Below are 27,915 nucleotides of genomic sequence, written 5' to 3'. Positions count from 1 at the left end.
AAGGGAGAGAATGGATCTTTATGGTTGTCAACAACAACAACAACAAAGAAATCCACAGCTTATATAGTCTACTACAACAAGAGTCCAGAAGTAATAATTTTAAGATGTCCATGAAAATAAAGTCAAACAGATAGTGAATTTTTTGTTTTGTAAAATGGCAGAAAACTCTTCTTAATAGCATGACAAGTCAGAAAAGCAAGGATTTGCTTATGTCTCTATAGCTTAAACATATTTTACCAGAGACTCCTCAGATTACAGGAGCTAAAGAACAGAAGTAGAAAGTGGTTAAACATTAATAAAAGAAGATTTGTCTTCCGCTCATATAGCCAGTCATAAAATCATCATGCTTTGAACATTTGTTTCAATAAAGGGATTTATTAACTAAGCAAAAAAGCACTTCAAAAGTACAGCTTTAAGAAATAAGCATCTGCAATTTATTTTTAATGCTAGATAATGGCTTAGAATTAATGCAATTCACTTTGGACGTGGACCTAAACAAGAGAAATACAAAAGTTTATATTTGGCAAATAATCAAGCTAGGGACATAAAAAAAAGGAATATAAGTAAACCAAAATCCAGGGGAAGGAGTTAGATACAAAGATCCAGTAAGTAGGTAAGATTCAGGAAATAAATTTTTCTATGTCCACCAAATATTTAAGAATAAGCAAGGTAACTGATAGCAGGCGTAGGACCGACTTTACCATGGTGTTCTTGATTATCTTTTTTTTATATTTTGTTTTTTAATGTCTTCAGAAAGAGGCCATGCTGGGGAACAGTTATGTTTTCAGGTTCCATAAGCAAAATGGCTTTCTCTGCTTAAAGACTAGAAATTGCTGCTCATCCCACCTCTTCCCTTGAAGACTAATTAACACCCCAGACATGGCCTCAGAGACCTACATGCCAGGCCCTGTGTGCCTCATCCAGAACATGGAGGGGCAGCTAGTGGTCAAGCAGGAAGCCCTGCAGATCCTGTCGGCCATCACACAGCCCATGGTGGTGGTGGCCATTGTGGGCGTCTGCAGCACAGGGAAATCCTTCCTGATGAACCAGCTGGCTGGGAAGAAAAAGGGTGAGTGCCACCAACGGAGCTCTGCTGAGCCTTCTGTCCACCACACTATGGGCGTCCAGCATGGGGATGGAGGGGAAAAAGATAGTGCCAAGGAGGGACAGTGAGAACCAGTGTTTGGGCCACACCTGGGTCTTTTAACTTGGGGAAGTAGACACATGGATCTTTTTTACTGCATGGGTCTTCTCTAGTTATATTCTAATAAGTGTTTAGTAACAAGTTCACAGAAGAAAATGAATTGGATTTGTATAACTTGACCATTCCATAAAGATTCCTATCATAACTAATTACAAGCTACTCAAGCGAAGTCATTAAACTCAGACTTGAGAAGAGACGTACACAGTTGACTCTCATGAGCTGGTTTTTGCAACTAACCAAAGTTTCTCTTGAATGTCCACTGTTTGTTTTTTATGTTTTGATTTTGATTTTTACATTTGATTTACCTACCAAGATGCAAAGATAGTAATCCAAAATTTCAGCTTTAGATTCCTTACAAAATGGCGATATTAATTATGAGTTCATCCCACAGCATTAAAATTAGATAAGATCAGTAATGTGTGTTAGGTAGGTGGTGGCGACTTGGTGGCGACTTAGTGGCAACTTAGAACAAAGCAGCCTGCGCTGGAAAAGATGCTGGCGGAAATGCCTGTCCATCATCCAGATCTCCTGACTAACACCTGTCAATCAGCAGGACCCCCCTGGACAATCCTGGAGTTCAGCCAACTCCCCTGACCAACTCCAAGGGGGCAAGGGACCCTAGAAACACATTTTCCTGTTCTGAGCCCGTCCCTTCCTGCTGTAAGCCCCATAAAAGTCCAGTCCGGTCAAGCTTCCACACGGTTTCTCCTCAGACCCTTCCCCTGTCCCCTCTGTGGGTCTGATCGAGTTCTGCCCGGGAGTGATATCTCAATAAAACCTGTTCAGCGGCCCTTTTAAATCTGCCTCCTTTGGTCCCTGCCTGCCCCGCCTGATCTGACAATGTGAACTCCCTTGTGGATAATAACTATTTGATAAAATAGATATATGGATTGTTCACATAGGTTGATTTTGTTTTAGTACCTGGAAAACCTTGATTTTAACTATTCTGGTTATCCCATTGACTATTAATTTTGCAATTATCTATCAGTGGCTATAAGTGGGACTCTGGAGTTAGAAATGTATGCTTTAGGGTAAAATTATCAATGAGAAAACTATGGAAGTTCATGTGTTTGATCACTTGTGTTTTCCCAGCTTAACACTTGTATATCAGAATCTTATTTTCAATGATAGTTCATTTGGAAATGCCATTTGACATGACTTAAATTTGTTTGACTTCTAGGATGATGATAAGAATGATACCCAGATCTTTGCTCTGGCAATCCTTCTAAGCAGCACCTTTGTATACAATACCATGAACAAAATTGACCAGGGGGCTATTGACCTACTGCAGTATCCTTGTGAGGTTCAGGATGGCACCAAAGCCACAGAGAACGCCATTCATCAGCTGCAAGTCTGTGAAACTTTGTAAATCCCCCAAATGAAAATGGGTAGACACTGAATGTACAGTCAAGAGCCCTCATATTCACTGATAATGAAATGTTGATTTGTTAGTTGCCAAGTGGAAAATGCAGGTTTGGGGAACATGAAATCAAATATGGGCTTAGATGCTATGCTATTTCTTCTACTTTTCCTTAATCATCTCAGCAATGTGACAGAACTGACAGATCTACTCAGGGCAAGGACATTGCCTGAAATTGGAGTGAAAGATGCTGATGACATTGGAAACTTCTTTCCAGACTTGGTGTGGACTCTAAGAGACTTCTACCTAAGCCTGGAAAGAGATGGACAACTCATGACAGCAGATGAATATCTGCAGAATTCACTGAAGATGAAGAAAGGTAAATAAATGCTTTGGTTTTGGAAAGAAGAAGGAAAATAACCCAAGAAATGATCTCTGGGTATCATTCTTATCATCATCCTAGAAGTCAAACAAAATGATCTCTTTTTGGGTAGAAGGCTAAATGTATAATTTTCCCTATTTATCCACCTAGCTGTTTTAAAAAATAAATAATGAATATTATTGATTTAAAATGAAGTAATATGTTCAATATCAAAATTTATTACTCCCTTGTTCTTGGGAAAAATTCTTTCCTTTTTTCTTTCCCCTGATTAGTTATCCTTAATATTTTTCTAACGGTATATGAAGACATAATAAGTTGAGTAACACCAGGGAAAGGGCATATATTTGAGGAGAATAGATTAAAGTGAATGTAAATTCTAGAGAAAATAAATACTGTTTTTTTTTCTTCTCCAGGTAGTGATCAAATAACTCAAAGTTTCAATTTGCCTCATCTGTGTATTCAGAAGTTCTTTCCAACAAGGAAATGCTTTGTCTTTGACTCACCCACTCACCAGAAGAAGGTCTCCCAGCTAGAGACACTGAAGGAGGATGAGCTGAGTTTTCAGTTTGTGCAAGAAATGGCAGAATTCTCTTCCCACATCTTCAACAAGTCCAAGATCAAGACACTTCCTGGAGGCATCAAGGTCAATGGACCTTGTGAGTATCTCTTTAAGGATTTCCCTTCTATTCAACATAATGTGTAACATGTAACAAGGTCCTTGGGTCAACATTGCATAAACAATTACCACTGTGCAAATCATATGCACCATGTTTACAAAAGCTATAATGAATACAAAAAGTATTTCTAATATTTGTTTTAGTAATGCCTATAAGGTTACATGAAATAGGAACATGATGAAGTTAGATATTTTATCTTTCAGTCTTCCCCTGTTCATTTAGATTACTCCCCGTAGATTGACAGCATTTGTTCAACAAATAAATTAGATGCATGTGGTGTGTCACAATTTTGGTAGATATAGTGACACATACCTGTTCCCTGTGAAAATGGAACTTGGTTGCTACAACTATTGAACTAAGGTCCAGTATTGAACTAGACCCTCTAAAGATATCCAATCAGACTTCTTGCTCTACCTTTACCTAACAACTTCAGGTTTCATAACTTTGTAAATATTGTTGTATTATTGAGGGAAGTAGAACAAATGACAAAGAAGGAAAACCAGGAAGTTCCAACACAGAATAAGGGACAATTGATCTAAATTGTATAATTTGCTTCTTTTCAGAGAATGGTATGATAACTTAAATACTTTAAAAAAAAATGAGAGACGAAGAAATTTTGAAGAAAATGGAAATCCAAGGCAGAGGGAAATAAAAGGATTAAAGAGGCAAAAAAAATCCAATCACATGAATGTGCATGATTTTATAAGATCATCTGCTTATTTCTCTATGGAGAAGGATTAAAATCATACAATCATATATCTTGGGGCTGGGGTTGTGGCTCAGCAGTAGAGCGCTTGCCTAGCATGTGTGTTGCCCTAGGTTCCATTCTCAGCACCACATACAAATAAGTAAAAAAAAAAATTATCAAGAACTAATAAAAATATTTTTTCAAAAATCATACAATCATATATCTAGACATTTTCCCTATTTTCTTCTTTAGCCCCTATTTCTTTTCCCAAAGAAGGAAAAACCTGTCTTCTTAATCTCATGATTTCCTAAAGAAAGTTATCTACTGATCAGAAAGTTGTTGAATGAATGTTATCAGAATTAATTGACATTAATTAATCAATTAGTCAATTGTTTCATTTACTTTTAAAGCAAATAACACCAGTATCTCTTCCTCTGTGCAGGTTTAGAGAACCTGGTGCTGACCTATGTCAACTCTATCAACAGTGGAGATCTGCCCTGCATGGAGAACCCATTCCTGACCCTGGCCCAGAGAGAGAATGCAGCTGCAATAAAAAGGGCACTTGCCCACTATGACCAGCTGATGGGCCAGAAAGTGCAGCTGCCCACAGAGACCCTCCAGGAGCTAGCTGCTGGACCTGCACAAGCCAGTGAGAGAGAGGCCATAGAAATCTTCAAAAAGAACTGTTTCAAGGATGAGGACCAAAGTTTCCAGAAGGAATTACAGGTAATTGTGTGTGTTTTATTCTAATTCATGTGCTTTACGGTGAACAGAAGGAAAAATATTACTGTGAATAAAACAATAAGACTTTTTTAAGGAAAAAATTCCTATTAGACTAGAAAATAATGATATTTGCCTATGTGTACATATTGTCACTTTTCATTTGTAAACAAAATGTAAATACCTGGGCCCTTTAGGGTCTGAAGTTTTCCTCTATGCACACAGCTCAACTTTACCTTGTTACACCCAAGAGCTAAATTTGAATTGATTTCATTCCTTTAAAACATTGTATTTATAGGGGATAATATTGGCCAAAATATATTGTTATATTCTTTGCTTGTTTAAATACATAAAAACAAATCCCATCATTATATACAATTACAAGGCACCAATAAAAATGTGAAAAGAAAAAAATACTTGTATTTACAAAGTCATGTTTTATCTTTTTATTAAGCAGAGAGAATTACCATTTGGATCTGCTAAAGTATGAGCTATCTAGGATTAATAGAGCAATTTGACATCATTCCAGCTAATTATTCACTTCTACTTTTTAAAGGTAGAAAAATACTGAAACCAGAAATGCTAAAAAAGAGTAGGCTGCATATAAAATGAGGATTTGAGTTTAGAGGTCTGTGAACATAAGATCACATCTAAAGCAGAAATGCAAGAGAGGGGTTTCAGGAAATTTCACACCCAAAAGTAAATGCCATATTTTATAGACTATCATTCTTGTAACTATTTCAGGTTTGCTGGGAAGGGTATAGTCTTGCTTATATTCTTTGAAGTTTCTTAAATAAATAATCTCTTTAAAAATAAATTTCAGAAAGACTGAGGTGTTGCTAATATCTCCGTGGGTTCTTTCCCTTTGAAGACCCTACTAGATGCAAAGCAGAATGACATTTGTAAGCAGAATGAGAAAGCCTCTTCTGATTGTTGCTCAGCTTTACTTCAGGATTTTTTTGGTCCTCTGGAAGAAGCAGTGAAACAGGGACTTTATTCTAAGCCAGGAGGCCATAATCTCTACCTTCAGAAGACAAAGGAGATAATGACCAAGTATCATCAACAGCCCAGGAAAGGAATACAGGTATTTCCCAGGATTCTATCTATTAATTATGTGAAATGCTGAGGTGCCTGTTTAAAAAAGCCATTGAGGACAGGGCATGCACACAGGAACAGAGGTGCAGTTTATGTCTCTGCCTCAGAGTTACTCTGTAACTGAATGAGCATGCCTGGGAATTATCTACCTGGTGTTGGTATTTTAGCACAGGATGTGGGTGTGCTAATGATAGCTGTGGAATTAACCTGAACCATCACCATAATCACCAGAATTCTATTGCAAACATGAGTACTGACTGCAACAAAGGGACCATTTTTGGCTATACAGAACAGAATTCCAATTATTATTATTTATTTAAGAAAAACTATAATTGGTTTATATATCTAAAATCAAAAAGTTTTTAATATGAATACTTTCCAGAGTTCAAACAGTGTCCTCAGTGGTCCTCCTTTCTTTTTCCTTTCCAACCCCTGCTTCATTATTCTGCTTCATTTTCCTGATTATTGGCTTCACTTTCAACTAGACTTGCCCCACATGACTACCAAGAAGATACAACTGAATAAAAGTTCAATTCCTCTTAGTGCCTCAATCCTCTGGGAACAGAATATGTGTTTCCCAGCCTCCTTACCAGTATTTAAAACACTCAAGTTGCAGTATTTTTCCTTCTGTGAATGAGTTCTTTTCATCAAGTGGCCTTGGGTGCTCTGATTGGCCCAGCCAGGTTCTGAACCCCACCTGTGGAGAGGTTTGATGGACATTTCCATCAGGTGCAGGGAGAACGCCTTCTAAGAGGAAAAGATGATTGATAGAACAAGAAATATAATTGTATCACATCTCTAAACACAATTTCTAGATCTTACTGTGTGTTTTTGGGGTTCCTAGGCTGAGGAAGCTCTACAAAAGTATTTAAAGTCCAAAGAGTCTGTGCATAAAGCTGTTCTACAGACAGACCATGCTCTCACAGCCAAGGAAAAGGAGATGGAAGGTGAGAAGAGAACAGAAGTAATGCAAGAAAGACAAGAAATGTCCAGAAATTTGAAATTCATGTGTCCTGGCCTAGCTGAGATCATTCACCTAGAGCAAGACAGACAAAGAGGCTTCTTATCCCCACAGGTGGTATCTGATTATGGCAGGATTAGTTGCAGCATGGTTATCTGGAAGGAAAAACAATGGCAGGAATTTTCTGTGTGGGTTGGAACAATAAGGATTGAGAACTGAGAACCGGAGGCCCAAAGGAGGGACAGAGCTGTCCTAGAAGGTTTATCCTTTTCCTTGTTCTCCTCAGAGGCACCTGTGAAAGCAGAGGCTGCCAAGGCTGAAGCAGAAAGTGTGGAGGTGATTCGTAGGCAGATGCAGCAAATGATAGAGGAGAAGGAGAGACTCCATCAGCAGCAAATAAGTCAAATGGAAATAGAAATAGCAAACATTTTGGCACAGCAACACAGGAATGTGGCACGTCAGCTCCAGGTATTGAATCAGTTGTTTCAGCCTAGGCTTGTGTTTCTGTCCTTTCTCTATAAGGATGAGAGCATGAAAGAGTGAGGGGAGATGAAGAGTACTAGGGTGGTTCAGGGCAGGAACTGTGGAATCAGACTGCTGGATGTGCATCCAAGCTCCACTGTTACCAAATACATGGTGTAAGCAAGTTATCTATGTCCTCTGTGCCTGTTTTCCTCTTGCATAGAATAGAAATGGGGGTTAGACATATTTGTGAGGTTATTGTGATAAGCAAGTGCTTTAATATTTGGATTTAGAATGGTGAGTGGAATAGAATAAGAATATAAATTATTAAATCTATAGCAAGGCATTTCCATCCCACAATGATTAGCCTTTTCTGTTAATTTGTTAATGGCTCTGGAAAATCCTTTGCCCTGATTATACCTTGCATTTTGCATTTTGTCTTTGCATTTTGTCTTTGCTGTTGTCCTTGCCTCGGTCATCTCTGGTTCTTATGGCCTTGAACTTACAGTGCTTGTTTCACCAAGTCCTGTAGTTTATCATCACTCAATAAGCAGGAGTTCTTCTCTCCCAAGCACTGTACAAAACCCTCTGCATGCATTCTCTCATCTATTTACTGTGAAGCAGAACTGTTGTGTCCCCAGTTTTATATGAGGTTAGCGATGCCCCAAGGGGATAACTAAATGTGAGTATCTCACACCTTTGTGAGGCATTGAAGCTGCCTTTCCCATTAGTGGTATCCTCAGTGTTGATGCTCCCTAGATTCTTTGGCAAATTCCTGTGGGAACACCTCATAAGATAGACAACATCCCAACATTTTCTCTGGCTTACCATGGAACCTGTGGGTACAGTTTTTCAGTAACTACCCCAGGGTATTTTGGGGATTGTAGCTCTTTTCTGAAAGGCATTATGTGCAAACTCTGGTGTTTGATCCCCTCATTCTTTTCTTGTACTTCTCCCTCCAAAGTTTGGTGACCTGGACCATTTCCCTCATCTAAGGCTCAGACACCTCGCCTGACTGCACATCACCTAGATATTCTGTTTTTGTGTCAGTTTTTTCTCTTACAAACACCGTTAATATTTTCCTAAAAATGGAAAAGAGGATTGGGAAAGAGGATTGAAGTCAAGTTGTGACTAAGATTAATCAAGGAAACCGGGTAGCATAGGTGAAAAGGGAGCCTTGGGATGGAATTCTACAGACCCCAACATTTCAGGGACTGGATGTTTCTGGAACTAGAGAAAGAGGAATGTGACTAACTATAGAAGTAGAATGGACTTACCTAAATGGAAAAGAAAAATATGGAAATGCCTACTGTTTCTGTGCATTAAAGGTAGTAAGGACAAGTCAGTGGTGTAGCAATAGAATGAGGCTGACCTTGCTTTTTGCTAAGTTTTATTGTTTGTATTTATTACTTCTCAGGCAAGTGGTGACATGATTCCTCAAGCTCAAATCACCAGGTTTCATGATCAGATCCAGTATCTCCACCGTGCTAGTGATTCATGTATCATACTCTAACGTACTGAAAACATCAGAGCTTCCTCTTCCTATTTCTTTTCACTGAAGATGAGAAACTAGAAAATGTGGGACAATGAACATTTAAACAATCCCAAAGCCTTTTGCCTAATCTTTCAGTTTGTCTCTAGGTATGACAAGTTACCTAGGTGTTGTAAACCACAGTCAAATGGAAATTGTTCTAAGTTTTGGCCTCTGTTCAGCATCACTCCTGCTGCTGGCCCAGTGCTAGATGCCATCAAAAGGAGGCCCCAATGGTAAAGTTAAAACAATGTGCCCTTCTCAACTGGGTGAAGGCTGCTCTTCTATGAGCAATGGTGCAAATCATCAGCATTATCAGTTGACCTCTGCATGGAGAAATTCCGAGCTTAAAGCAAATAATGTTATGATGAGATGGACATCTCTAGAGGATGAAAGGAAATACTACTGTAAAATTGTGTCATGTGCTTTAGGGCTAAAGAGAAAGCCTTTTCCTTTGCATTCATCCTCACCTGAGTTAGTTCATACTCAGAGAATTATATAATAGAAAACATTGGTCTTAATATTTATGTATTATTTAAAATCCTTTAGACCTCATAAATAATAGGCATAAGTAATGTGTAATGTGCCAAAATTCTGATGATGCTCATTTAGTTTTATACTTTCTATATGTGAAAGTTAAATCATCATAACCTTTGCAGTCTTTTGTGAGAGCCTGTTGATTATTTAAAAATATTGATTAAATGAATGTATCTGTTAGTATGTAGTTTTAACTATAAAATATTTTTAAGCCATAAATCTATTATGGTTTTAACTCTTTTTAAAAATGTTTCACAGTATTTAAAATTCTATGGGGAAATCTTCTAAATTTTCATCAGGAGATTAGGAATTTCTTTAAAAACTAGAATTAAAATACACTTTGCTATGCCTTTCTATTTGTTTTGTTTAACTCCAATAAAAGTTTTAAAAATTGTCGGAATACTCCACAAAGTTACATTTCTTTATCCCTTATTACCACTTAATTATGTAAAGAATTTCCAGTGGGGAGATATTAGAAGTGCATCATTTATTTTTTAGTTGCTCAAAATGTGTTTTACTTATATACAGAAGAAAAGCACATTAGTGTTAATATCTGTACTTTTTCTTCTGTTCTTTGAGAATTTTATTTCTCTATAACTTCTTGTATCAGCAAAAGTCTGCTCAGCTATATTTCTGGACTTGACCTCAACTCCACAAGGTACCAGCACACTGGCTGAGCATTTATTTAGCAATACTCTATAGATACCTTTGTGAGCTATGCAGACCACAAAACAGAAAATAACACATATTTTACACCTGAGGAAATGGCATAGTCGGAAAGAACAACTTTCTATATCATTACTATTTATCTTCAACACACTTTTAAACCTGGGTCATGGCATAATTAGTCTACTTATCCAAAGTTCCTCCCATTTATACTGTTAGTCTAGACCACACTACAAATAATCTGACATCTAGCTCACTAACTCTTCTCTAGTATCTCCCCACCAAATAAGGGGTCTTCCCCTTACAAAATTCTAGAGGAGCAAGTTGCTTCCACCAGTGGTCCACAAACTTTCCTTCCCACCAGCTTCCTTGACTCCCATATGTCCCCACATACTCTGTCATCTAGAACAGAACTGTGTTATTGGATACAAAATGACAAGAAAAGGCACTGAAAGATGAACAGGGACAGTTTTTTAGAACTACTAAGAACTAGAATATGTTTTCTGACCCCACTGATCTTATTATTATGAGATTAAATGACTAAATTATTTAGGTATAATGAGAAGTGAGGAAATAGATTCTCTCCTGGAGTCTCCATATGAATCACAAACCTGCTAATGCCTGAGATTAGACTTGCAGACTTCTGATTTCCAGAATTGTAGAGTATAAGCTTATATTTTTTAAAATATTATTTTAGTTGTAGATGGATATGATACCTTTATTTATTTATTTTATGTGGTACTAAGGATCTAACCCAGTGCATCACCCATGCAAGGTGAGGGCCCGACCATTAAGCCACAACCCCGGCCCTTGCTCTTATTGTTTCTTTCTTTCTTTTTGTTGTAACATATTTATTTTTATTTTTGTAGTTTTAGATGGATACAGTACTTTTATTTTATTTATGTATCTTAATGTGATGCTAAGGATCAAACTCAAGGTCTCACAAGTGCTAGGCAAGTGCTCTACCACTGAGCTACAACACCAGCACTTTCTAGCATATTTCAAGAGATAATTTTACTGAGCGTCCTTAGTAAATGTTTATTTCGAACATTTCTCAAGTTCTATGTTGTCATATAATAGAAGCTTCTATACCACATGTGCCATTTTTCTCTGAGCATTTTAATTTATTATTACTGAAATGTTTTTTAGAAACTCAAATCTCACTCTTATTGTTTTGAGTCACTTAGTTGGTGGTCATTTGTTACAACAGCAATAGTAAACATGTACAACTTCTTTATTCCTTAGCATCGTAAGTAGTTAGTAATAGCAGCTAATATTTTTTCAGGATTCACCATGTACCAGTTGTGGTCCTTGTAATAACACATCTATTGCTCACAAAATCCTATGAACATGAAGTATTGCTTTATTGTAATTATCATTACTTAAAACATTTTTATGTTTATTAGTGGGACTATTATTAAAGTTATTAAATTTAAGGCACTGAAGATAATTAAGTCATCTCAAGGCAATACCACAGGAGCCTTTTGAATCTGGACCCCACATTAATAACCATTTTGATATTGTCTTTCTTGTTGTGCTTAATAAAACAATAGTAAGTAATATGTTAAAATTCAGAGAGAATTACTGAAAGAATGAAAACCAAAAGTACAGTGTGAAAACAACATAAAAATACTCAACACAAAAAAGAAGATACATTGTTAAAAATAAAGGTTAAAAATGTGGTAATGAATCTTGAATGTATAGATCACCAATGGAACAGAATAGAAAGTCCAAAATAAACTCTATAGGAAGTATGGAGAGCAAAGGTGGACTTCTAAATAGAAAGAGACAATTGCATGGCAAACTTAGAAAGAGACCAAATCAGAACCAGATCTCACATTCTACACTGAAACAACAACAACAACAAAGTTTAAAGTGTAACAATATAAACTGTATTTAAGAAAACCAAGGTTGTATTCTTTATGAACCTATAGGAGAGGGCCTTTCTATGAGTCAAAAGTATCTTGAACCTTCTCTTGATCCTATATCTCAATCAGTTATAACACAATGTCTTCATCCTTTTCAAAGCAGATTCTGACGAATTATATCCCCTTCTGTTTTTCAAAATTATGAAATATGACACATTCAGAGGAGTACATTAAATATAAAGCATATAAATTATAAAAAATCACACCCCAGAAACATAAATTGAGCATTGCTAAAACCCCAAAGGAGTGTATTTCATCCTCTGACTACCCCACTAGAGACAACCAGTATCACAACTTTTGAATTCCTCATGGATTATATCATATTCAAATGATGTCTGAAATAACGTAACTTAGTTTGACCTTCTTTCTAGATAAATCAGATTTTATTGCATGTCTTCTTTTGTACTTTGCTTCATTTGCAAAAAGATATCAATAAGATTCTTGTATTTCATTGTGTAGTTGGAAATGTATATATTGTATATAATAAAATCACTTTGTTTTTTATACTATTGATAAACATATAAATTCTCAGGTTTATCTTTTCTGAAATATTATTCAGTTGATTTTGAAATATGTATGTGTGTGTGTGTGTGTGTGTGTATGTGTGTGTGTGTATATATGCACAAAAATTCCCTTGTGTAACACCCCTAGGAATGGACTTCCTAGGTTAGAGGAAGTGAATCTTGTCCTTCTACATCAGGTTTGCCATGACTTCAGAGTCTTTGTTGCATAATATGATGGTTTCCACACCAACATTGCTCACATTTTGAAGTACAGGGGCTGTACTGTATATGGTAATGTGTTGTATCTTATTGAGACATTAATTTGCATTTTTCTCAAATAAATTAGGTGCAACACTTCTTCATGTGTTTGTACACTAGTTCTTTTTCATGTTTTGTGATGTCTTTTTTTATCATATTCTATCTTTTTCTTGATTTTTAGGCATTCCTTAAATATAAAGGATATGAGTTTCCTGTGTGTTATATGATTTGTCAATGTCATTTCTCATTCTGTGATTAGCTTTAACACCTTTTATGGAATTTTTGTGAAAAGAATTTTTGACTGTAGTTAACAACATTTTACTTTATGGTAGGAGGGATGTATGTGTGATTGCCTGTGTGTATCTTCACATCTATCGACATGGTGCTCCTTATCTATTTATTTTTCTAAATGTGTGTCATTTGACCTTTCATATGTATCTGTATAAATTTCTGCAAAAACTTAAGATCTATGTAGTGTGAATTATGGGTTCAAAGTATTTTTCTGAAAAAGGATGATCTATTTTCCCAAAACAATTTAAACAGAAGACAGTCTTTGTCTCCAAACTCATGAAAGAATTATAAGTTTGATAACAATATATGACTGTTTATTTTGCAACTCTCCCAATTCTTTGGGCCTGTTGACCCACTCAAGCACAAATATAATTATGTATTACAAACTAAAGAATCATAAGAATTATGTCTTATTTCTACTGTGCTCAGTCTTTCTATAATGTTCATCAAAAAATTTCTTGGCTGTACTTAAACATTTGCATTTATATATAAATTTTTGGATCATTCTGTACCTCCCTGAAAAAAATCATATTTTTTCTTGGATTACATTGAATCCATTAATATTTGTTTTCATTGTTTTTATAATTTGTAAAACTCTGTATTTACAATTAATAGACAAGTAAAACGAAGGCTAGTAGAATAGAGGAAGAGAGGGGAGGGGAAGTGTGAGGGGAGATGGAGATCATGAACTGAAATGGATTTTCATTCATGTTTGAGTTTATCAGGATGAACCCAGAAACTATGTGTAACCATTAAGCTCTAATAAAAAATAAAATAAACTCTGTATTTACATTTATTTACAAACATTGTCACTAGGTAAAGAATTTGGAATTGCTATTTTCTATTCAATATCTTAGAGATGATTTTCTATTTTATCTCACTTGTAGAGTTTCCATAAATATCTGCTCCTATTTTTATTTTTAATTCCTCATATGTAACATTTTCTCTAGTTGCCTCCAAAATGCTTACTTTAGGTTTTATTATGTTGTCTATGATGTGCATGAGTGTGTTTTCCTTGCATTTATTCTGCTTGGGTTCTCTGAACTTGTGGATCTGTGGTTTGTTGTCTTCGAGTAGTTTCAGAAAGCTCTCAGCCATGTTCTCTTCCCTTTCCATTTTGTCTTTTGGAATCCCAATCATATTTACAGTAAACTCTTTGACATTGCTTTTGGGGATGCCCCAAGCTACTGGGAACTCAGCTATCATTGATTGTACTCATGAATCTCTTTGTGCTGCTGTTTAGTTAATTTCTATTGACCTTTTTCAAGGGCTCTGATTCTTCTCTCTGTTAGGTTCATGTGTAGTATTTTGTTGAGCCCACTGAAGAATTCTTCATCACTAATATTGTGATTTGTGGTTTACAGAGTTTCCACCTGACTGTTAACAATTTCCACTTTCCTGCTGCAAATCCACATCTGTTCATGTATATTGATCACCTTTCTGCTAGAATCCTTAAACATCATACATATATAATTCATCATAATATATAATTCTATATATGTTGCTTGCTTTAGCTCTTTAAAATCAATAGTTTTAACTTCATTTTCTCATGTGTCTCACAATTTTTTTAATCATTCATTGCTGAAGAAATAGTTGAGAATTGTATGATAATATTTGTGTTGGAAATAGAAATACCTCTTTTGTATTAAGTTGTTTGGGGCAAGCATGGGTTCAGTGTCATCATACTTCAGTTGGATTTGAGTTTGGTTTTTATGGATAGCTACCTTGAAAGTACCACAAGCCTGAACTTTCATCAGTGATGTTCTGCAAGGACACTGATCTTTATGTAAGGTCTAGTGTGCTAGAAAGTCTGTCTCAATATTGCTGTGACATTTCAGTTTTAGCAGACTCTGCATAGCTATCTCACATGGATATCAAAAAAGTGATACTATTCCTGTCTGAGCATATTCTCCAGACCCCAAATTGAGTACATGTAAAAACAACAACAAACAAACAAAGAAAACTACAAATTAAAGCAAAACTGTTTCTAAAGAAGATACTACATTTATTTCGGGGGTTCAACTAATGGGACAGAGAAAAACTTTATTTCAGTTAAATAAAGTCTCATCAAACTATCAGTTTAGGAAACAATTTCAACAAGCTTTCCTTAATCAATATTTTAACTTTTATGAGACTTACCGAATATCATTTTAAGAGATGTTCTTTCTTGCAACAGCTTGAAATCATGGAGTGAGAAGAATGATGCCAAATTTGCTTTTTTCTTCCGTTATCAAATAATGATCATAAATCTTCCTTATGGTCAGAAAGAACAAATAAGCCTGAGTATCTTTTTATCTAGAGTCATGTCTTCATACCTGCATGAACAAAATGAAAACAAACAAAATATATAAGAGAGAGAGAAAGAGAGACAGACAAAAAGACACTGACATTTTAGATCCCATTAATAGAGAAAGGACTGTTGCTATTTAGGCTTGCAACAATGTGCATGTCTACTAGGTATGTCCCTCTCTGTCTCAGTAACTATAAGGCCACTGTACTTAGCCCAGCTTGGATTCATCTCCAGAAATTGCAAAATTTAATTTCAGGATTAAAAAATTCTCTATCAGATAAGGATGCAAATATCTCAGAGTTATACTAAACGTTTGCCTTTAAATATTCTGTGACTATATTTTACATGAGGAGTTCATGGCAACCTAGATAGAGGTTATATTTTTTTCTAACTACACTGCAAGCTGGTATGGCCAAAGAGAGTAAATGTAGATTATTTGTACATCTGTGTCACAGAATTTGAGTCTGCACTCCACAAATTCCTCTTTCCCCTCTTTCTGTCTGAATCTTGAAGATGAGTAAAATGGTTTCTTGGGAACAGAATCAAGGGATGTCAGGAGCCAGCCTCACTGGATGGTCCTGTGGTACAGGGCTTACCCTCAAGCCAAAGGGGAAGGGACATAACATATTTTCCAAGCTGTAGCAACAGCCTCTTGATGAGCTCTCTCTTTCTCCATTATCTCCTCTTTATGCTTTCTTTGCTCCTGCTATCAGAGTGACAGTAGTGAAAAATAAAGGCTGAAGCATGCCTCTGAAAGACAGTCCATAGTCCAGGTGGCCACTGATCTTTCAGCCTCATCTTCAGTAAGCCCACCAACTGCAGTGACACAGGTTAACCTGAACCATTTACTTTTTGTCATTATATACTCTCTCTCATTCCATTTCTTTGCTCTGAAATAAATGTTCTACAATATCTCCTTGCTAAATTTGAGGCATCCTTCAATATTCTAAAGAAATGGAGCCGTCTGCAACTTATCAAATATAGTTTATCATTGTTGATAGAGATATCAAACACTTTGTAACAATAACACAGATCCCTTCTCACTTTGTTTTATAATTCATGCCCTCTTCAAGATAAAGTTTTCTAAGAATTGAGAAAGTTGCTCTTTCTTTACATATTCAGTGGTTATCACATTGGGTTACATTTTAGCAGTATAATATGCCCTCAAGAGTTGAAGGAAAAAATAGCATTTTTCTATTTTATGTAAAGATAATTGAAAAACTTGATCATGAAATTTTACTGTACAAGAATAGTACAATTAAAAAGTTGTGTTAGGAATGAGTGTTTATACATCCTCTTTAAAGGTGAACTTTCCAATAAAAGTGTTTTATCACCGCCTTAGACATTGAAACTAGGATTGCTTTACAGTTCTCATGATCTATAATCATTTACCTCTGATAATTCCTACATTAACACAGGACCCTTTGGAGTTTACCTCATATCCAAACCATAATATTCTGTTCCTGATTCTCAAAAGCTTATGTCCATCTCACAATGTAAAATGCATTCAGTCCATTACTAATAGTATCATTTTCTTAACAGTTTCAGATTGCCCAAATATCCACATCCAAAGTCTCTTTTGACACTTCTGGGAAATTATTGGCTATCACACTCTATAAAAACTAAAAGCACGTTACATATATCTAATAAGTAATGGCACAGAGTCAACCTTTCCATTCTAAAAGGGAGGAATTGAGGCATAGAAAAAAGGGATGGGATCAAAACAAGATCAAAACCTCACCAGGCAAACAGATCCTATATCTTCACATACAGCATCTAGGACCCATGGTAGCAAGAGGTGCACAAAAAAAAGACTTAGGCAGCTGTGTTAGAGCCATTCATTTCCACTGGAATATTTTGAGGAACGGTACAAAAGCATTTCAGAACTCCGACCCCAAGAAGTCAAGAAAGAAAAGCATTTATTCATCAACTTCCATCCCTTTGGGATGACGACTGATCCCACAGGCTTATCTTCTAGTTTGTAGGAATGATTTTAAGTGTGTTCTAATGAGAGATCCAGTCTGAGCATAAGAGAAGTCTTAGGGCAGGAAAAATAGTGTAGGTATAGGCCTGAAGCAGAGTGCTCACCAGCATAAAGCTTGTTCCAGCCCAGGTAGAACTGGATGCAGTAACATAATCTGGAGTATAAGTTGGACTATAAGGAATATAATTTAGTTTCCCTCTTCTCCAGTAGAACCAGTCCATGATAGAGTCTTTTCAGAAAGTGTATCTGTATGGGTTATGGTCATTTATGAGACCAAAACACCTGACCAGAACAACTTAGAGGGGGGGAAAAGTTGACTTTTTTTTGAGATCCTGGTTTCAGAGGTTCAGTCCACTGATGGCCAGCTTCATATCTCTAGGCCCAAGATGAGGTGGAACATCATGAAAGAAGAGTACAGTGGAAGGTAACTGCTTAATTCATGGTAGCCATGAAGGAGAGAGAGATGTGGTAGTGATGATGGAGAGAGACAGAGACAGAAAGAGGGAGCGAGAGTAAGCAAAACATATACTTCAAAGAAATGACCTCAGTGACCCACCTCTACCAGCCATGCCTACCTTGAATTATGCCCCAGGACAGAAGTCCTTTCAAATATTAATCCATTGAATAAATTAATTTATTGATTATATTACCGCTCTCATAATATAATTATTTCATCTTATGTATTAACACAAGAGCTTTGGAGGACACCTCATATCTAAGGTGTAAAAATTCATTGTCACCAGGAAACTCTGCAAGGATTTATTAAAGAACGATTAGTGGAAAACTAACTTCCTGTTTACAATGGCTGTTTTTAAAACCATATCTGATATTCTTCATCTGCCTCTTCCCACTTGCCTTGGTCCATGCCAGTTGCTCTAACATTACCATAGACTTGAAAGTTATAAATAATAGAAATTTATTTCCCTCAATTCTGGACCCTGGAGAGTCCAAGATTGAGTTGCTGCTCAGGGCTCACTTTCTGCATCCAACATTGCCCCTAGCTGCTATGTCCTGACATGGGGGAATGGTAAAATGATTTGTTTGTCCCTTTTGACATCTGTTGTAATAACAAACACCATTCATGAGGGCAGAACATTCATGATTTGATTATTTATCCAAAGCTCCCACCTCTAATACTGTCACCTTGGGGACATATGAATGTTGGAGTGACACATATACTCAGATTATAGTACTGTTTAGTAGGTTTCCTTATTCTCAGGGACACTTCAGATGTTCTATGTTCTATGTTCTTTGTGAGGTGAACCAAATCATCACCTTAAGAAGTCTGAATTCTCAGTGACATTGATTTTGAACTGTGGTTGCTGGTTCTGTCAGTTCAACATGGACCACAGGAAAGCCATGTCGTGCCCTGTATTCCAAATAAACTCCTTATACCTCTACTGTGAAGAAGTAACTATGGTTCCTCATTGTAATCAAGGTAAATTATAACTACCAGTGTTTAAGTAGTGGCGCATTGCTGCTTAAAATTAATTCAGAAAGATAGTGACTTACAAAAAATATTTTAGCATAGTGATTTAATCAGTATTTTGGTCAGAAATTTGGGTCAAGTTTGGTTGTGAGATACTTCTGCTCCAAGTGGTTCCAACTGAAAATACTCTGTTGTATTCAGACGATAAGTGCACTGATCTAGAGGTCTACAGTGACCTCATTCACAATCTGTGGCCTGGTTGAGGATAGTTAGAGACATGGGCCTGTCCTTCATGGTCTCAGACACTGAAAACAGATTCAGGATTTTGGCAGGTGAAAGAACATGCTAGGTGCAGTAGTGATAGTGGACATACTTTTTTGGAGGCAGCAATATCTTCCCTCACCCCAGTCATTCCAGAGGCCTTTTTATATGCCAGCCAAAAAAAGGCATATTGCTAACAGAAAATAAGAAGGCATATTGCTAACAGATTAAATAAGTGAGGCCATGCCCACAAGCACATGTTTATGACTCTGAATACATATGCTGAATCAAGGTGTTTGTGACCTTGGCTACATACTAAAAATAGCCCACCAGAAAGCTTGATGAGAGAGCCTAACTATAATCATCTTGGGCCAACCCTACAGATCCCATTTATAAATGTCATTTGAAGTTCCTACATATTTCTAATCCAAATTTCCAACACATAGAGCTGCTTGTTAGGATGTCCATTACTGTTGGCCATAGCCTGGGATCCCCCCCAGTTCAAAGCCCGAGAGAAAGGTCTGAATGAAAAGAGTTTTCTTTTTAAAAAAGTGATGAACAGATTAAATATAAGGGATCTGGATAGAGGAGCAGCAAGTCAAGCAAGGAAGGAACAAAGGTTAATAACAAACTAATTTATTGAGTTGATTACCACTGTGAGTAACTGCAAATCCACCTGAAGAGTTCTCTCTGAAATACTGTATGCAAGGCATCTCAGAGGGGCACCTACAGGAAATAATATGGAAAAAAAATTTATTGGCTCCCATCCTCATGGATATCAACACCCTTACAATTCTGGGAAGAAAATGATCATATATGTAAGACTGTCAGATGAATCTTTGTTGGGCCCCACATTACTGAAGCAGTGAAGACATAAAGCACCATTCCAGGAGAAAAATACCCCTAGTGATAGCTCTACAAAGTCACAGACATTATAAAACATGGAACAAAAAGAAACTTGAAACTGTGTACAAGAAGTCCAACACATGCGACAACCTCCACTCAGGGTATGACATTACCAATTCTAGTGTTTGAGTTTTCCTTTTTATAGAAACTAAAGGGAAAATATGTTGCTTTGGCAGCTAGAGATGGACCCCAAAGACACCTACATTTAGATTTATTGTCTATGAACAGATGTTAAGCAGTTCAACTGGTCATCAATTTTGCACAAAAGGAGAGTAAACTGAAGTAAGGCTCTACAGAGTCTTGAGCAGTGGTGAATGATTTCTCTGGTTATTCTTGGCTTATAAGAAGCACAAGTGAATGATCAGTAATAAAGAGGTGAGTGCACAGGAGTGGGTTTGTTAATATGTAGACACTTATTTCTTAGGTCAATGGTGACCAGACAGTATATACTTTAAAGAAAAAAATGACCCATCTGGTGGTTACCTTAGATTTGACCCAAGTTGGTCCTCACTTACCCAGTGATTGTACAGAGTAGACATGATAGCTGTAATGGAATCTTTGCAATTACCTACAGCCTGGGATCGATCTCAACAAAGTTCATTTCACCAAATATTTAATGTTGTCCTGAAGGCAACAAAGATTGACACTGATGTTTCAACACTATCCATTTCTTCAGTGAGATCAACCAGCTATTAGATAGCATGATGGTCACACCAGGACCTTTGTACCCTGGAAATGGCAGCAATTTTGTTATTGGAATTGATATGAATTCTGATTATGCATTGGCCTTCCCTGCTTAGAGAATTATGGGCAGCAGATATTGAAGGATTCATAGTATCTGACCCTGCTACATATCACTTTAAACAAGTTTCTGACTTACAGAAAAGAGGCATAACAATGTGAGTATAGCCCAAGGATGCACTAGTACTGATACATCATGGAGAAGCTGTCAGGCTTATAGAAATATGGAATATCCACTTAGTGATGTAGCTAAGACACACTGTGGGATTGTTCATTGGCATTCATGGTGTAGCATATAATTGATGAACGAAAGCTCTTGCATGCTGGCTAAAATATATAGGCCTGGGAACCAAGGGATTAAAGTAGAAATGTTGCCCATGGACTCATTCGTGAACCTCTGATCCTCTAAACACTTCTTGAGTTCCTACTGGACTAGAGAGCTGATTATCAGGGTGGAGTTGAGCAGTATTTCTCCCAAGAGTCTTAGTAAAGTTGCACTAAATTTAAATCTATAGCTGCCATGTGGCCATGTTGTAAACTTCCTATTAGACTAACCAGCAGGCAATGAATGAGGTTGTTTTACTGGCAGACTTAACTGACCATGATTTAATTGAGGAGACTGTGCTAGATAGAAACAGTCTGGTACTCAAGGATTCATTGGGAGTCTTGTGTTATTTCTGAGGTCTGTTCAAATGTATTGGAAGCAAGCATAGCCTAACTAGAACATAGAATCAATTTTTTTTTTTTTGTTGTTCCTTCATGAATGCATGAGAAGAACTTCTGGCTAAGTATAAACAATCTAGAATGGGTAGAAGAGGGAAAGATCTTGAGTTGTCAGAATAAATTGAGATCTAGGGGCTGGGAATGTAGTCAGTGGTAGAGCACTTGCCTGGCCTGCATGAAGCCCTGGGTTCAATCCCCAGTACTGCCCCCTTCTCCAAAGAACCAAAGACAGAATAAACTGACATTTAATCATTAAAAAGAATCACGGTACTGGTGACAATCATGAGAATACACACCACAAACCAGAGGACTTCAAGGAGTGCTTGGGTTTGAAACTTAAGATCAGTTAATTGGTAGCTCTATAATTTTGAACAAGCTACAAAATCTCTCAGGGCCCTAGCTCTTTTAAATTGGGAGGAAATATTTGTGGAATATTTACTCCACATAAACTAGTGAACACTGTGCTTGGAATATAGCAGATGTTTAGAAAATAATTTCCTTGCCTGCATTCATTGTGTACTAAGTGCCAAGACCTTTTGTCATTTCCTGTAAATTAAAATTCTCAACTATGGAACCTACCGTAAAAGCAACAAACTCACTCCTATGTGACTGCATTTACCTTTTCAGAAAACCAGACCTCAAAAAATATGTTCTTCCCAACTGGAGGTAAATATCATATTTCAAACGAGGTAAAATAAAACACACTTGGAAAACTTGCAAAAGCTCTCCTTGGTAACATTTCTCCTTCAGGAACGCTTTGCAATTTCTGGAAAATTAGGCCAAATATATCCAAACCTTCCACAAGAGGCGCTCAGAATATCCCCTGGGGGACCATCTAGTAACTGAATTGACTCTGTGGTTTCCATTTCCTGTGGAGAAGTTTGAAAACCTCTTCTGACTTTTGGCGTGCTTATACTCCATATCCAAGGGTCTGCTGGGAGGTGGGAGCTGGAGAAGAAGGAAAATCCCCAGGACTGTGGGAAGATGCTCATCAGAACTCATCACAGCTAAACTAAAGGACAACTGTTGGTACTGACCCTGACCAAGTCCTCCTTAAAGCAGCTTCTCTGCCTGTTCTAAAAGATCTCTGCTCCGGATTTTACGTAGATAAGGTAAGATCGCGGGCAGCGGGTGGGAAGAGATTTACCAAGGTTCAGTTAGTTTTTAAAATATCCAGGAAGTTGAGGGAACCAACAGCTCAGGAGGAAGGTGCAGGTTGTGGTGAGAAAGAAGCCGCTGCCTCCTTCGCCCCCTTCCCTCCTGCGGCTGCGCAGGCGCTCTCGCCCCGCGGGTCCCGCCGGGCCGGCCTGCGCCACGCCCCCGCTGTCCAGGCTAGTCCTCTGGATACCGCGCCCCCGGCCCTTAAAACTGGGGGAATGAACCGATCTAGGGTATTTTTGTGTGTGTGTCACTCCGCGTTTCTGGAGTTTTGTACCTTCCAATATGGCGCCTCCGCCAGCCGCACGGTGGATTCCGGGGAGGGGAAAGAAACATCTATCAGGACTGGGTGCAGCTTTGCCTGAAGGGCCCTAGGAAACACAGCAGGACTAAAGTGAACTTTGGTGTTCAGACAGGCGGCAGACTTCATTTGTTGTGCGGTAAAGGTTTTTTTTTTTTTTCTTCCCCTCCTCCTTTTCCCTGCTGAATTAGACACAATACTAGCGGGAACTAACAGAGAGTTTGAAATGCCTTAGTTCTCTTTTTCTTCCTTTGCCATCCAAGGTTCTACCAGGGTTCATATTTGCAATTTAAGTTATCTTTGTCTTCGCTGACACCTGTTTAATCTGGTTTCACCTGCAATCTGACAGTTTGAAGAATTTATCAATGTTTTCACGAGAAAGAGCAAGAATGAGATACTATGGAAATAGATTATTAACAATGATAAATAAAAATAAAGAAAATTGAAAAAACAAAATGAACAGTGAAGAAGTTTCTTGAAAACAGCAATATAGTTTTCGTCATTTTCTTATATTCTGAAGTTAGATTTCTTCCTCTAAATATAATATTTACTTATTTTTTCCCCCTTGGCACACTCACTTGTTAACCCTTTTTGGGTTGGTTTTCTATTTCTTCTATTCTATTGTCTCTGCTGTTAGTGAAGTGGGCACCCCCTTTCTCCATACAAAAGCCCTCTTTCACCATGGCTGATTTTGGGAGTGTCAGCAAAAGAGACTCTGCAAAAGAGTCCAATGTAGATAAATTTCCTATTTTCGTGTCGCCCTGTTTACTTGGCCACTGACCCAGAAGATACCAGCACTCAAGGTGCTGGACACCCCCTTACTAGTACTGAACCACTGAGCCACATCCCCAGCCCTTTTTTATATTTTTATAAAAAATACATTGAGACAGGGTTTTGCTGAGTTGCTCAGGGCCTTATTATGTTGCTGAGGTTGACTTTTAACTCAATCCTCCTACCTCAACCTCTCAAGCCACTGGGATTACAGATGTGCATCACTGCAACTGGCTGTTCTCAGAATTAAATGGCATAGATAATAAAGTGTCTCTCTAATAACACAAACATCTCTTCCTTGCTAAAGTCACCTGGTGCTGACCTACATAAATGCTATCAACAGTGGGGATTTGCCCTTCATGGAGAACAAAGTCCTGGCCCTGCCCAGACAGAGCATGCAGCTGCAATAAAAAAAGGTCCTTGCCCACTATGACAGGCTGATGGGCCAGAAGGTGCAGCTGCCCACAGAGACCCTCCAGGAGCTGCTGGACCTGCACAGGGCCAGTGAGAGAGCGGTCATAGAAATCTTCACAAAGAACTGTTTCAAGGATGAGGACCAAAGTTTCCAGAAGCAATTATAGGTAACTGTTTTTCTAGTTCATGGGCATTAGGGTTAATAGAAAAGAAAGCTTTGCTCTGAAAGGTATAATAAAACCTGTTTAAGAAAAGCAATTCTTATTAGACTATAAACTGATGGTCACTTATGTGGCCACATTATCACTCTCATTCTGAAAACAAACAAATGTATAAAAGTACTCTGGACTTTTAGCATCTGAAATTTTCAAATGTGCACACAACCTTTCCCATGTTACACCAATTGACTAATTTGAATTGATTTAATTCCTTCAAAACATTGTATTTACAAAATATTAAACACATTGCATTTACAAAGTATTGAGTACATCCCTTTATATTATTATATTTACAAAGTATTTTTTATTAATAAAGCAGAAAGAATTTCCCTTTGGATCAACTAAAGTATAATGTATTCAGGATTAATTTAGTCATCTGGCATCATTCCAGCTAATTATTCACTTCTACCTTCTCCTTGAGGGTGGAAAACACTGAAGTCAGAAATGATGGAAAAGTAGTCTGCATTTAAAATGAGGGCTTGAGGTTAGAGGTCTATGGTCATAAGATCACCTCCAAAGGAGAAATTGAAATAGAGGGGTTTCAGAAAATTTCACACCCGAAAGTAAATGTCATTTTTCTTTTTTCTTTTTTTTGGGAGGTGGGGGTGGGTGGGTGGGTACTGGGAATTGAACACAAGGGCACTCCACCACTGAGCCACATCCCCAGCCCTATTTTGTGTTTTATTTAGAGACAGGGTCTCATTGAGTTGCATAGTGTCTCGCTTTTGCTGAGGCTGGCTTTGAACTCCCTAACCTCCTGCCTCAGCCTCCCAAGCCACTGGCACACAGGCATGTGCCACTGTACCCAGCTAAATGTCATTTTTCATAGACTCTCAAGTCCTTGAAACTTTTTCAGGAAGGGCACAGTCTTGCTTATATTCCTTGAAGTTTCTTAAAAAAAAAAAAAAAAAATAGAGATTTGCTTTAACATAAATTCCATAAATACTGAGGTGTGTGGCTAATATCTCTGAGGGTTCCTGTCCCCTTGAAGACCCTATTAGATGCAAAGCAGAAAGACATTTGTAAGTGAATGAAGAAGCCTCTTCAGATCATTGCTCAGCTTTCTTCAGGATATTTTTGTTCCTCTGGAAGAAGTAGTGAAACAGGGGCTTTATTCTAAACCAGGAGGCCATAACCTCTTGCTTCAGAAGACAGAGAAGCTGAAGACAAAGTACCACAAGCAATTCAGGAAAGGAATACAGGTATTCCTGGTTTTACCTATTAATTATGATAAATCCTGGGGCCCCTCTTTAACAAAAACCATTGAGAACAGAAGAAAGGACATGTGTATAGGAACAGAGATGAGATTGATGTCTCATCTGGCTCAGACTTACTCTGTCACTGAGCATGCCTGGGAATTAATGTGCCTGGTATTTAGTTTCAAGTGTTTAAGAAAAGCAATTCCAACTAGACTATAAAATGATGGTCACATTTCAGTGTTCAAACAGCATCAGCAGTTGTCTGCTTCCTTTTTTATTTCCAAATCCTACTTCATTAGTGTGCTCCATTCTCCTGACTATTGGCTTTATTTTCAAGTAAACTCACCCCATATGGCTACAAAGAGATACCGCTGGGTCTAAGTCTAACCCAAGTTTATAGCCCTGGTGACAGAACAGGTGTCTTTGCCAGCACCCATATCAGCCTTTATAACATTAAATTCATAGTATTATTCCTCCTGTGAACAAGTGGCCTTGGGTGCTCTGATTGGCCCAGCCAGGTTTGGGACCCCACCTGTGGAGAAGCTTGATGGACATCTCCATCAGGTGCAGGCGAAGCACCTTCTAACAGGAAAAGATGTTTGATGGAAAAGGAATCATGATTTTATCATATTGCCAATCACCATTGCCAGGTTCTAACTGCATGTTTTTGGGGTTCCTAGGCTGAGGAAGTTCTGCAAAAGTATTTAAAGTCCAAAGAGTCTGTGAGTAAAGCTGTTCTACAGACAGACCAGGCTCACAGCCAAGGAAAAGGAGATGGAAGGTGAGAAGAGAACAGAAGTAATGCAAAAAAGACAAGAAATGTCCAGAAATTTGAAATTCATGTGTCCTGGCCTAGCTGAGATCATTCACCTGAAGTAAGACAAAGAAGCTTGTTATCACCTCAGGTGGATTCTGAATATGGCAGGATCAGCTGCAGATGGTTATCTGGAAGGAAAAACAATGGCAGGGAATTTTCTCTATGGGTTAGAACAATAATGAATGAGAACAGGAGGCCCAAGGGAGGGACAGAGCTGTCCTAGAAGGTTTATCTCTTTTTTCTTACTCTTCAGAGGCACGTGCAAAAGCAGAGGCTGCCAAGGCTGAAGCAGAAAGTGTGCATATGCGGCAAATGATGGAAGAAAAGGAGAGACTCCATCAGCAGCAACTAAGACAAATAGAGATAGAAAGAGCAAAGTGTCTGGCACAGCAACAGTTGGAGCAGGAACGTCCTCTGGGGGTATTGATCAATTGTTGCATCTCAGGACTGTGTTTCTGTCCCTTCCCTATAAGGATAAGACCGTGAAAGAGTAGCCATGGGGGAGATTCAGACTACTAGGGTGGCTAAGGGCAGGGACTGTGTATCCAGACAGCTGGGTGTGCATTCCTCTGTGCCTTTTCTTCTTGTCTAGAATAGAAATGGTGTTTACACATATTTTCTAAGGGTATTGTCATAACGAAATGAATTAGTATTTGCATTTAGAATGGTTTTAAGTATAAACCATGGTATTTCTGTCCCACAGTAACTAGCTCTTTCTATTAATTTGTTAATTACTCTGGACAATTCTTTGCTCTGATCATACTTTTTTTATGTCAATTTCATATTTCAGTGTCTTTGCTCTTGTCCTTGCATCAATCATACCTGGTTCTGATGGCCTTGAACTCAGTGCTTATTTCACCAAGTCCTTTAATTTATCATCACTCAGTAAGCAGCAGTTCTTATTTCCCATGCACTGTACAAAGCCCTCTGCATGCATCGCTCAAGGTAATCTGTTTACTGTGAAGCAGAACTGTTCTGTCCCCAGTTTATATGTGGTAGATGAAGCCCCAAGGAGATAACTAAAGGCCATTATCTCATAGTCTTCTGAGTGCCTTTCCAGTGAGTGGGATCTACAGTGTTGCTGCTACCGAAATCCTTTAGGGAATTCCTATGTGAGCCTCTGATGAGACAGACAACACCCCAACCTTCCCTCTGGCTTATTGGGGAAGCTGCAGGTACCTGTTTTTCAGTAACTGCCCTAGAGTGTTTGGGAGATTGCAGCTCTCTCCTGAAGGCCATTATGGGCAAACTCTGGTGTTTGATCTCCTCAGTATTTTCTTGTATTTTTCCCTCCAAAGTGTGGTGACCTGGAACGCGTCCTCATCTAAGGCTCAGATGCCTCCTGGCTGCATATCACCTAAACATTCTGTTTTTGTGTCAATTTTTTCTCTTGCAAACACAGTTAATATTTTTCTAAAAATGAAAAAGTTGGGAAAGAGG

The 27,915-nt window shown here is 37.8% G+C and overlaps 2 protein-coding genes across 19 annotated transcripts in view; one reads left to right on the top strand and one right to left on the bottom strand.

Annotated features, from left to right (window-relative positions):
- LOC143405204 (volume-regulated anion channel subunit LRRC8B-like) overlaps positions 1 to 27,915 on the bottom strand; it is a 176,894-nt gene that overhangs the window by 88,008 nt on the left and 60,971 nt on the right. For 14 of the 18 annotated variants that reach the window (XM_076863583.1, XM_076863585.1, XM_076863590.1 and 11 more), the window contains 3 exons: positions 23,033 to 23,126; positions 19,880 to 19,953; positions 15,403 to 15,578 (listed from right to left, as the gene is read on the bottom strand). In XM_076863583.1, coding sequence (XP_076719698.1) covers positions 15,573 to 15,578; positions 19,880 to 19,953; positions 23,033 to 23,126 — 174 coding nt within the window. In that variant the 3' untranslated portion in view covers positions 15,403 to 15,572. Of the gene's footprint in view, positions 1 to 3,506; positions 3,576 to 15,284; positions 15,579 to 19,879; positions 19,954 to 23,032; positions 23,127 to 27,915 lie in introns of those variants that run through there. The other 4 variants (XM_076863584.1, XM_076863580.1, XM_076863595.1 and 1 more) reach the window with 4 other exon arrangements.
- Positions 880 to 27,259, top strand: LOC143405208 (guanylate-binding protein 5-like). Its single transcript, XM_076863600.1, is given in 8 exon segments — positions 880 to 1,179; positions 2,385 to 2,494; positions 2,750 to 2,943; positions 3,360 to 3,602; positions 4,754 to 5,037; positions 5,903 to 6,115; positions 6,971 to 7,073; positions 26,729 to 27,259. Coding segments are annotated over 8 exon segments (1,680 nt in total). The 3' UTR covers positions 26,962 to 27,259.

This window comes from Callospermophilus lateralis, chromosome 7 (genome assembly GCF_048772815.1).
Source record: "Callospermophilus lateralis isolate mCalLat2 chromosome 7, mCalLat2.hap1, whole genome shotgun sequence".
NCBI lineage: Eukaryota > Metazoa > Chordata > Mammalia > Rodentia > Sciuridae > Callospermophilus > Callospermophilus lateralis.
Note: the sequence above shows the minus strand (reverse complement) of the source record. Positions and strands in the feature narration are given on the sequence as shown.